This window comes from Polypterus senegalus, chromosome 5 (assembly GCF_016835505.1).
Source record: "Polypterus senegalus isolate Bchr_013 chromosome 5, ASM1683550v1, whole genome shotgun sequence".
Lineage (NCBI taxonomy): Eukaryota > Metazoa > Chordata > Cladistia > Polypteriformes > Polypteridae > Polypterus > Polypterus senegalus.
This window is the reverse complement of record NC_053158.1, coordinates 79,273,983-79,286,057: the sequence shown is the minus strand read 5'-3', so window position 1 is coordinate 79,286,057 and position 12,075 is coordinate 79,273,983. Positions and strand designations below refer to the sequence as shown.

Genomic DNA, 12,075 nt, shown 5'->3' with positions numbered 1-12,075 from the left:
CCAAAACACACAAAGGTGGCATTGTATAAAATAATAAAATATACTCCTTGAAAATCTAGATATCCACCTGACAGCAACACATTTCTCCAGTCCTAAAAGTTAATTCCTGGTCATAAATGGAATCCTATTTATTACCAAGGAATGATGATCAGAAAGACAAATGAAAAGCCTTAATATTATTTTTGCACCTTTAAAGAAAAATATAGAAAAGGTCCTACTTTGTGTGTACATATATAGAGTATATTGGGAGAATGTATCTGTACCTGCTCATCCTTGTCATTGATAATAACCATTGTAGAAGACTTTTCTCCACAAAGCTTCTTGGCTTCCTCAAACATTTGTCCTTCTGTTGAAAAGTAGTAACATTTGCTTCTAAAACCAATCCACTGTGCAGGGCATTCTGTGGCTATGGAAAAAAGGAAAGAGCCAACACTTAATAAATTAAGTTTTCTGCATATGTTGAAAATATTTATGTATTAGACCTCTTATATCAACATTTTTTGATATTTACATATACTTTAAATGAACAACCAACATTAAATTCCCTATAGGTGGTAAGTACAATTCTTTGTACACATATAAAATACTACGTTAAGTAAACAAAATTAAAGCTATCCCAAGCCCAGATAAATGGGGAGGGTTATGTCAGGAAGGGCATCCGGTGTAAAATTTTGCCAAATCAATATACGGACAACAATTTTGGATGATCCGCTGTGGCAACCCCTAATGGCAGCAGTCGAAAGAAGAAGAAGAAGTATCAGTTTCCTGGTGCTTGACTTTGTGTATTCTTTCTGTTCTCATTTGATTCTTTATGCTTCTCATGTCTCCCACACATTTGTTTTTTCACAACTCGGCTCTTCCTAGCCTTCTTTGTTTTTTGTTTTTTTTTAATCTGCTGAACATTTTAAAGGGAAAAGAGAATATCAGATAAAGTCTACTGGATTTCTAACTTTCTGCATACAGAAAATGTGTATGATCTGGTGGCGTCTGGCTAGTGCCATTAATGATACAATGCAGTAAATCTTTGTTTTGCACACTGCTGCAATAAACAGTATACTAAAAAGAGAATGGTACATCACTTGTCACAGAATTTGTGCTTGTTACTTTCTCGTAAACGAAGCATAGGGAAAGTATTGTAATCGTCCAAAAATTCAGTGTCAAGAGTTTGTTTAATCTTGATGTTTTAGACCTCCCAGAGTTTCTCGTGTTATTACACAATCATGTGGCAATCCAAATTTTAAGCTTAAAAAGTTTTTAAGTTTCCATAGTTTAAGAAACAGTTTCCCTATATACCTAATAATAAAATTAGATAATATAATCTAAATTACTTACTATTCCAAGAGTGAAGCATAAAATAACTGGTAATGTGTGGTTTTTTTTTTGCATCAAACATTTGGAATACTTAACTGTTGATGATATACCAGGCCAGTAAGCCTGAACACTTTAAATAACTACTACAAAAACAATTCCTTATTTCGGATATTTCCAATTTTTTTTTTCTTGCTCAGAGTGTGGGGAGGTGAGGTGGCGATAGACTTTTTCATAAATGTATTTGTTCTACAGATTAGTCACCAGTCACTGCTTTGGTGGGTTTTCATTATCTGGTACTCTGTGACATCCAAACTCAGAACATGTGATGCTGGGAAGAATGAAAGAATAAATAAATGTATACAAGGTTGTTCTTATAATGCTGTAACCAATAATCACTGCCATATTTGTGTTTGTTTGAATGAGGGCTGGATGGACTCTAGAGACCCTAGATAATTTTTTTCTCCACCCTTGCCATCTAAAAAGGTATCTGTTAATAAAGCTTGATATTTATAGTCTACTTCAAACAGTCTTAAATAACATCACATAAATAATTTTTGTTTAGTGTTTTTGTAACATTTTTTGATATATCTATTATTATTGTAATCACTTTGACTTAAAATGTTCTATTAAAATAGATGTCATTGTTATCATTTTAGGAGGGGTAAAGTGCTCACCCTGCTCATTGGATATTGTATAGCCCTGGAGGAACTTTATTGTAAATACTGCCTGCCATTTATTTTCCAGTGCTACACAAAATTATCTGATGGATACACTTCAATAATGGAAACTTATTTAAAAATTTGTACTTTTATATTATACAATTTTAACAAAAAAACTTCACAGTAACAGTGCCTTTTCTCCCTGTATATATCTGAAGTACTTAGACATTAAATAATAAAGTAAACCTACATTTAGACAGATAACACATACAAATGTACTTGATGTTTACATTTTCTATAAATGTGAAGAAAGCCAACCATGATATTGAGAGAAGAACATGCATACTCTACACAGCAAGCAACCTAGCTGGTAATTAAACCAGGGTTCATGCATAAGTTACATTTTTTACTTTTTAATTTTTTTTTAAATGTTGACACCTGTTCATCTGCACTTTCACTGGTCAGATAATAACTTTATTTTGTCCACATGTTATTATACTCTTTAGTAAATATTTAAAATAGCATGATGTGTGAATTAAACTGGAACAAATGGAAATAAGTGGACACATCTTTAGCATGCATGTTTAATTATTGCTATAGCAAATAAACCTAAAGAAATATAACTACCTGCAGTTATTATACATACCATTTGTTTTAGTGGTTGAGGTTGGGGACTCACTCTTTAGTGCCATTGGTCCTCCCTGATTTACAGGATTTTCAGAATTTCCTGGAGGGCCTGGAGGACCAGGAGGGCCAGGTGGTCCAGGTGGGCCTTCTGCTCCTTTGGGTCCAGGAGATCCTGGGGCTCCAATGACACCTCGCACTCCTGATGGCCCTGGTGGTCCAAGTGGTCCAGGTATGCCATCTCTTCCAGGAAGGCCAGCAGGACCTGGGTCACCCCTTGGCCCTGGTATACCTGGTCTCCCAGGAGAACCTTTAGAACCCTTTGATCCTGGACTTCCCCTTGATCCTGGTTCACCTGGATTCCCTTGAGGACCGGCTGGTCCAGAAGAACCTTTTTCTCCCCTGGAACCAGGTGGTCCTGCATCACCCTTGTCCCCTCTATCTCCTTTTTGCCCAGGTGCTCCAACAGGGCCCTGAGGACCTTTTTCACCTTTGGATCCCCTTGGTCCAGGTGGACCTGCAAAGCAAGTGACATATTATAAATATTCTTTTCTAATAAAGAAAATAATGACAAGCTGTTCTTAAAATGAGTCTAATGATGTAGGGTAGGGTAGGTTAGGGTAATGATGTAGGGTAATAAAAATGAAGAATGATTACTGTATGAGTGAACTTTGAATGATTATGTGTTAGCTGAATAAAATAACATACCATTCTCAAATCTGCATAATCAATAATAATAATAATAATAGTCACAGGGACCAGAACTTATCCTGGCAGCAAGACAGGGACCAGCTGTGAATAAACACCTGTCTACTGCAGTGTAATAGATAGATAGATAGATAGATAGATAGATAGATAGATAGATAGATAGATAGATAGATAGATAGATAGATAGATAGATAGATAGATAGACTGAATAAAATAAATCTGAATTAAGCTAATTAAAAAAATTACATAGCATATATTAAATAATGTCAGACTACTAGGCTTCACCTCAATGTTAAATTTTCTTCAGTTAAAGTAAAATAAATCTGAAGTTGGATCATTCACCAAAATTTGGGCTTATTACAATATGGCTTTGCTGTCATAGAGAGTCAGTAGTGTACAAGTTTATGTGCTAATTTAAAGGAAAAGTAATGGTTACTGCCTGTACACCATATATTTTCAAGATATTTTTTGGCCAAGTATAGTATAGTCAGGACATAAAGAACAGAAATGTATGAATTCTGTTTCCTGTTAGCTGATTCCTTCAGCAAGGCAAGAATTCACATTTGACAGAAAACTGACATGAATTAGTTCTTATCCTTGTTTGTAATACAAAAGCAACATACAGTAGCAATGTGCCTGTTCCATTTGCATCATCCATATAGCATAGGATTGCATTTCTTAAATTTTATTTTCTTTCTTCTTTAGAACTACACTTGATGTTGCTCCTGTAAGAACTCAAAAATATTTTGGATATGCCCTACAGATCAAGCCTGTACTCAAGGATGTAAGGGAATTAACACCTTGGTAAAATACTGTAGAATAAAAAACACTGCCTAATGAACACCAAACAAAAGCTAAGGTAATCAGAAATGATATTACATTATATTACAATAGAAACAAAGAATGTGATGTGTTAAAGAGAGGTCCAAAAAGAAGAGCCTGTTGTTATGTAAAAATAGCAAGTAAGCTGTCTGTGATATTTAAAAATTTTGCCTACGTTTGTATTAGAGCCTTGATGATAAAAATAAACATTTTGTATTTAGGGATAATAAAAAAACAAGAACAATCAGTTGGTGTGAAATGTAATTACTTAACTGTGATGTCTAAAATAGAACATTTTTATGATGTTCCAAACAACAAAAGGGAGTTGTTGCAATGACGAATGGGAATGTGGTCCCTGCGGCAGATTACTGCTATCCTGGCACTTGCATACAGTAGGCACCCAATTAATTTGGAATGTTAATACTTGGAGGATTTATTCTAAAGAAAGTTTGTTTATTTCTGTATAAATTCTAGATGTTCAGCATTCACTCAGGCATAAGGTTACTGCATGATTTAACCACTGTACCCTTTCTCTCATGATTAAATGCTAAAAAATTCAAATCAACCAAAACAGCAAGTGAAATGATGAACTTTATCTCTCGAGTATATTTTCAAGTAGACGGCCCTATTTCTCCATCAGAGAGTGGGCACTGTGTTTTAAGAGATAAATAAACCATTAATTAAATGTACAGGATTATTATATGCAGCTAGCACAAATTTTATTAAGTAATGACTATTTTTCATTATGAGTCTAAGTAGTTTCACAAAATCTATTGGTTTAAAGTTTAGAATAATGCATAGTGGGACTCCAAGGAGCTTACCACATTTATCCACAGTATGCCATAATAAATGCAGACCCACTTCAGTGAAGGAGTCTGGGACACAATGTAATTCAACAGAGTTCTAAGAGATGCCTGATTATTCATAATAGTGGAGAGCTTTGATGGATTGAGTGTGCTCATGACTTGCGTATTACTTTTTAAATTTATTTTAATGACCCAACAATACTTTCAAGTTGAAACCTTGGAACGTTATTCACAGATGCACTCACCCAAAAGAAAAACTGAGTACTTCACTTTACTCCAAAGTCTTTGATTTAAACAAATGGTAAGTTTGATTTAATTCCAATACATTTTGGGCTTGTGTTTTAACTCACACTATTTACTCTATATGAGCAGCATGAGGTATGGGCAGCATGGGGATGCAGCGCTTAATGCTTCTGTCTCATCAATTTAGCATCTTGGGTGTGAATGTCATGCCTGACCTTGTTCAGTGTGGAGCTCTCTCACATTCTCCATGCATTATTCCCATGTCTGCGTGGGTTTTACCCTTGGTTTTTAATAAAGATATGTGTCGAGTTAAGTGGAGGTTTGGCCCACTATTAATGTGGGTGTGTGATTGAGTGGGCCCTGCAATAAACTGGCACCCCTTTCAGGCCTGGTTCCTGCCTTGTATTCCAGTGCTGCTGGTGAATGGATGCAAAGCACCACAAACCTAAACTGGATTAAGTGGATTTGGAAGTGTTATATTATTTAAACTAATTTAAAATGAGTTTCCACCTAAAAATAATGACAATATGCAATAATTATGATCTCCCCTTTCACAACCACTTCTTGTTTGTTAAGAGCAGCTCTGAAAAATTACCAAGCATGGAAATATACTATATTTAACTGAGGATTACAAATCTGCTTAGTTCTGCTCTTCTTTTTAATTAAATCCAAGCACTCAATTTTCATGAGTGAAGTTATATTATTGTTATGAAAAACTTATTTCAGTTAGAAAACTAAAAAGTATACATGATTATATTATCATTTTTCAGCCATTCATCCAAGCTGTGATAAGTGAATTGATGACTGACTACAGAGAGCACAGACTGCCAGAGCCAGTCCTGGCAGTACCGGGTGCAAAGGATGAATTAGCCCTTGATGGAATGCCCTCCATGAGGAGCCGCAAGCAGACTGAGGTTCATACTTACTCATACCAAGCCAACATTTTACTTTATCTGACTTATTGTAAATGTTGCTTCTTTGAGTAGATAACTAGAATTGCATGATTTACATGCTAGATATGCCAGATGTGTCCTCCACATCCTTGTATCAAAGCATAATGCTATTTAAAATACAATTAAATTAAAATGAGCCAATGTGTACATAAAAGGGAGGAATTATAACGCAGTGGTCAGTAGTGCTACCCGATGGACCCAATATTCTAGGTTTCAATCCTATGTCTGGCCACGGTTTACATGGAGTCTACACATCCTTCTCTTGTCTGTGTGTTTTTTTTTCCTCTGTTTTTCTGGTATATGCCAACTGTACACTGGAGTGTGACTGTGTCAGTAAGTGTGCCCTGTGATGGACTGAAGCCTTGTGCATGGTTGCTCCCTCTCTTATCACTGATACTACTGGCATAACCTTGCTCCTTGTGACCTTCACCAGGAATAAGTAGACTTTATAATGACTGTATAAACAGAATGCATTATGTCAGAATATAATAGAAAAATTCCTAAAATAGATGTATAATCCACAATAAACAAAGACATTATATTTTATATTATGCTTGTCTTTTCTAGGATTGCAATATTTTAAATTTGAACAATATTTGTTTTCCATTACAAATTCAGTTGATCTAAGACTTTTTTAGGATTGAAAAGATGATACTCATTCACTAGCGAAGGGCCATATCATTATCAAAAACTAAAACTATTCAAATATATTTTGAAACTGAATATTTTGGGGCAGATATGGCAAAGCCTTAAAGAAAAAAAGGCAAACTAAGAAAAGCTTTCAGGTTTGAGGAGCAAAAATGTAGTTATAATAATATGCCTCATAACACACAGGATAATTTCATATTAAAACGTAGGAACAGTAGGGATAACTAATACTGTAATTTTATAGCAGATGTCAGTTATGTGAAAAAGGATGTACATCCCATGAAATGTTTTTTCTTTTTTAACATAAAATTGAGCTTCATTTAAACAGTATCTTTAGGTAAAGGTGATTTAATTGAAAAAAAAAACAATAAAAATTTTACCTTGCAATAATTTATTCAACAAAACAATGAACAGGCGTGTCAATTTCGTCTATGAAAAAAGTAATACCAGTAATAGCTGGTATTGTCTCTCAAGTGGGTGTTTTATGTAATGGTCTGCCAGTTTCTGACTTTGACTGAGAAACAGTTTTTCCCACTGAGGGGTGTCTTATATGCACAGTACATTTAATATCCTCCCAGATTATTCTGATAGAATTCAAATTCAGGATTTGACCGGGCCATTCCAGAACCCTTCTTTTCTTTTTTTCATCAATTCCCAGGTGGACCGGTCTCGCATTATCCTCATGAACCCTCTCGTACAATCAAGAAATAATAGTGGATTATGATAATCCCTGGCTCAGGCCCTAATGCAGTATAGTGGCTCCAAATCATAACATTTTCACCGCCATGCTTTACAGTTGGTATCAGGTTAATCTGGTCAAATGCTGTCACATGCCTTCTAACGTGTCTTCTGGTATTGTCACCAAATATCTCTGTTTTTGCCTAATCTGACCGGAGCACATTGTTACAGAAGTCATGGTCTTTGCCAGTTTATGTGCAAACTTTAGTCTTGCCCTGATGTTCTTTCTGGGCAGCAAAGGTTTTCTCTTGGCACACCTCCCATGTAGACCTAATATATGCAGCCTATTTCTAATAGAGCACTTTGAAATCAACAGTCTTGGGTCCTGTGATGAAATTCTGGGGATCACTGAGACTTTTTTCAGCATCTTGTCTTCTGCTTTGGGGCTGAATTTGTCTGGGTGTTATTGCTTATACAAGCTATAAGTCATTTGAAATCTTCTCTACTTATAGGTAATCACACTATAACATGGTGTAAGCACAAAAGCGGGAACGTGTGTATGCACAGAAAAATCCAGATGTAGGAATTTGTGCGTACGCAAACTTCCACGTTCTTCTGCTACATAAATCCTGATCGGCATGAAAAGTAACGCTTGTGCACGCGCCTGCTGTCCTGCCCCAACTCCTCCCAGAATTACGCCTCTTGAAATATGCAAATCAATATAAATAGCCCTTAAGCTCAGCCTTCTGTGAAAAGACAATGGGAAAAGCACGGGGGAAAATATAAGAATTTAAGCGAATACCAAGTGGAGGCAAGGAAAAACGTACTATTTGTTGGTTTAAACAGTGGTATAATCAACAAAAGGAAGTTGATCAAGTGACAGAGTGTTGGAGAAACTCGAAAGCTCAAGTTCACAAAGTCGCACAGTGCCCGAAATAAAAAAGAAGTTGTCACATATCAAAGTCGCCGTGAAAAGGTGAGTCATAGCCCACCGTCTGAGTGTCATATGAAAGCTTATTAGGGTACAGAGAAAAAAAAATAGGCACACAGTGGGGAAAAAGCACGAAATGTCAACTTTAATCTTGAAATTTCCACTTTAATCACGTAGTTTATTTTGACATTAAAGTAGAACATCATAAACTTCATCTTTTCAAATCCCATCGTAACTAAAGTAGCACATTAAATGCTTTGTTTTGTATTTGATCTTCTATGTGCTCTATGTGTCTGAATCACTACTTGTTTCCGCACTTTCTCTTTCTCCGACAGGACACAGAATCCATTACATTCGTAATATTACAGTCCTCTGAATAATTAAAATACTGAGATGTATACGTGATATCTTTTTCATGATGATAGGAATGAAAGCATGTTATTAAACATGGGAACATGGTGGCGCAGTGATTGTGCGTGACCATCGATGAAATTATTGCAGCAGTACTGTCTCTTTCAAACGTACTAATCTCCAATTCCTATCCTTACTTTTCTTTCTCCAAATACCCAATCGCCACACAATCAGCTCTGTAATAGACGTTAAGCCACCTGTAAGCTTGCAACGATGAATTTTCAAAACTTTTAAGGAACATTGAAATATCTTCGTAGTATGTGTTTAATTATTCTATCCATCTATCCTTCCAGTGTCGCGCCAGCCCAGCAAGAATACAGCACAAGGTAGGATCAATCCGTGAACTAGCTAGCGCTGCAGCACCGTGACCTCATATGTTTAATTATTAACAATACAGATTATTTAAATGAAGTTAAAGTATTAACTGTATAATATAATCAACATATTTTGCTGCATTTCATCTTAAAAATGATATCGTCATCATATGTAAATATGCGCTTTATAAAGTGGCGCAGGTTGTGCAATATTATCACTGCAGTGCAAGTTTACAGTGAGGTGATTCTACTTATAAGTACAAACAGTTCTACAAGGAGCACTTGATGGACTGATTGACTGTGTTTAAAGTTATTGGGATTAAACTATTTCTGAACCGCGAGGTCCGTACGGGAAAGTCTCTGAAGTGTTTTGCCATGGCTGAGGCAGCGTGTGCTTGATGCTGTATCCCAATAATTCTCTTTCCGATCAGCTGCTGCTGTAATTCCCCACTCAGATGCAGTGATATAAATACTCCGAGTGGTGCAGTGAGAGTAATATGGAAAAAGATAATCCGCTGTGGCAACCCTTAAAGGGAGCAGCTGAAAGAAGAAGAAAGAAGAAGGTGCAGTGAGAGTAACAACGCTAAAGCAGTTATGGTATTTGGAATACTATGGCTATTCCCTGGACCATTATATTGTTACAAGTTAATTACAATCAGATGCGTTACAATAATAAACAATATGCGGTTAGTTTCAGTGTATTTATAAAGCTGCGTCAGGAATGTGGATCTAAGAAAGAAAGGGTAACCATACAGGAACAGTAGCACTGCTTTGACGCTGGGTGCCGCCAGTCTTCAAAACCGAGCGCAGAACTTGTGTACAACAGGGTATAAGGTACCGTGGAAATGTGCGTGGCTTTACGCCAAGTTTAGGTTTTATACATTGCGATTTGAATGTAGAAACGTTCGTATGCAACATTTCTGTGTGTACGCACCGTTTATACATGAGGCCCCTGGACAGTGTAATGGTTGGTTTCCTACTTTTTGGAGATCTTTTAAAATCCCTTCTCAGACTCATAGGCATCAATAACATTCCTTTTGAAGGTATCAGAGAGGTGTTTTGATCTGAGCATGGTGATAACACACACTTCAACAAGAAAGAACCTATCAAACTTAATGTCTGAGGTTTAGACAGGTTCCTGCAAGATCCTTTCCAATGATGTTGTAATTATTTTCACCTGATCTGGTGCACCTGATTGTAATTTTAGGTATTTGAAATAATGAAAATGTAGGGGTGTGTTTACTTTTTCCATATCTACAATTTGCATTTATGTTTATTCAAATTATACAATGAAATGCAAAATGTAAATTTGGCATGATGTTTTTTATATTTTATCACCTATAAATACTGTTTAAATGAAGATCAAATCTTGATATGTCCAAATACTGTATGTTAAAAAAGAACAAAAAACATTTCATGGGGTGTACTTATCTTTTTACATGACTGTAGCTTAACTTGTATCACTGATACATTACTTGGGTCAGCTGCAAATGACAAGATAAAAATGCAGGTATCTGCTGTGTTAACTGAGAGTATTCCAGGTTAATCAGATGAAATCCTGCTTTTGCCAATACACTAAAACAGAATAAAGAAAAAATGAAATCACTGAATAGTGATACAGTAAAATGTGTTTTCCAATACGACTTTCACTATGCTTTGACAAGTCACAACAAACTAATTAAACTACAAAAGCTGGCAGGAACTGATAAAAATGTGTTTTTTAAATAATATTTTCATATTCATATACCCTTCCAGGATTACCAGCTTACAACATAACAATGCCCTGTAAGAGTTTCAAGGTAAGATGATACAAATGTTTTTTATAAGCATTTTTAAGAACTTACACTGGGAAACTCACCTTGTAATATAGTAAAATTTGTAATTAGTTGTGAATGCTTGGTGTCCACAAGTTTCATCTCCTCCATTATCATGGAAAGATTAGCAACCTCAATGTCTAGTCGTGACCTCAAGACATCCTGCTGCACTCTGAGTCCTGTAGTGTCCACACGGATGTCCACAAGTGAGCTGTTCAAATTAAGGAGGTCATCAGCATGTTTACTAAGAGTGCCACTGCAATAGGTTCTGACATCATTGAGATTAATGGTGAGAGACCGAAGATGCTGAGCAGTGTAGCTGATGTTGCTGATGATGCTGTCAATATCCCTTTCAGCAACATCCATTCGCTGTTCAAACTGGTCAAACTTGCTTGCAGTCCTGTTGTCATAGTCTCTCTGGTGTTCAAGGAGCTGGTGTAAGCTTTGATCATGGGTATCTGTCATAACAGACATGTTACTCATCTGGTTACTAAGTGTGCTGAGCTGAATATTCATGTCCTCAAGAGTGTCATTGTTTGCTTTGGCCAAGGCCGAGTTGTTGGCGGCCAGCGCCTGCAGGTTCTGTACCTTCTCTTTGAGCCAATCTGTTTCTTTTCTTGCCAGCAAGACTGTCTGCTGAAGACTTTGGAAGTCATTCTTTATTTTTTGAATTGCCTGACTAGTGTCATCAACAGATTTCTGAAGAACACTGATGAGGTTCCGTTGTTGAGCTTGTGTCAAATTGAGGCTATTGATATTTACAATGGCTTGGCTCTGAACCTGCACCTGACCTTGAAGGTCTGTCTGCAGTCTTGTTGTGTCTTCTTGCAAGTTGTTAATGTAGCTGCTGTAGGTGAGTAGGGTTCGGTTGACAGTTTTAATCATGTTAGTGTTACTGTCTAGTAGAGTTTGTAAGGAGCTATGACTGTTCTCCATTGACTGGCCAGCATCTTGAAGTTTATCTAGAGTGGCCTTATTCTGTGTTGCCTTCTCAGCTACATCACTAAGCTGCTGCTGTAAGGTTTGAATCTTGGATTTGAACCCTGAGAGTTCACTGTTGGTGTTTTCAGATTTTTCTCCTGCCTGGTTATCTGTGAAGATAAAAAACAAAACTGACTAGGATTCTCCACCAAGATTAAAGGACATGCGTTTT

General features: G+C 36.4%; 1 protein-coding gene across 1 annotated transcript in view; it reads right to left on the bottom strand.

The window, feature by feature from the left end:
• colec12 (collectin sub-family member 12) overlaps positions 1-12,075 on the bottom strand; it is a 208,147-nt gene that overhangs the window by 18,558 nt on the left and 177,514 nt on the right. The window contains exons 5-7 of the mRNA XM_039754864.1: positions 10,967-12,013; positions 2,617-3,111; positions 264-406 (exon numbers count right to left, since the gene is read on the bottom strand). Of these exons, the coding sequence (XP_039610798.1) occupies positions 264-406; positions 2,617-3,111; positions 10,967-12,013 (1,685 nt within the window). The remainder of the gene's footprint in view (positions 1-263; positions 407-2,616; positions 3,112-10,966; positions 12,014-12,075) is intronic.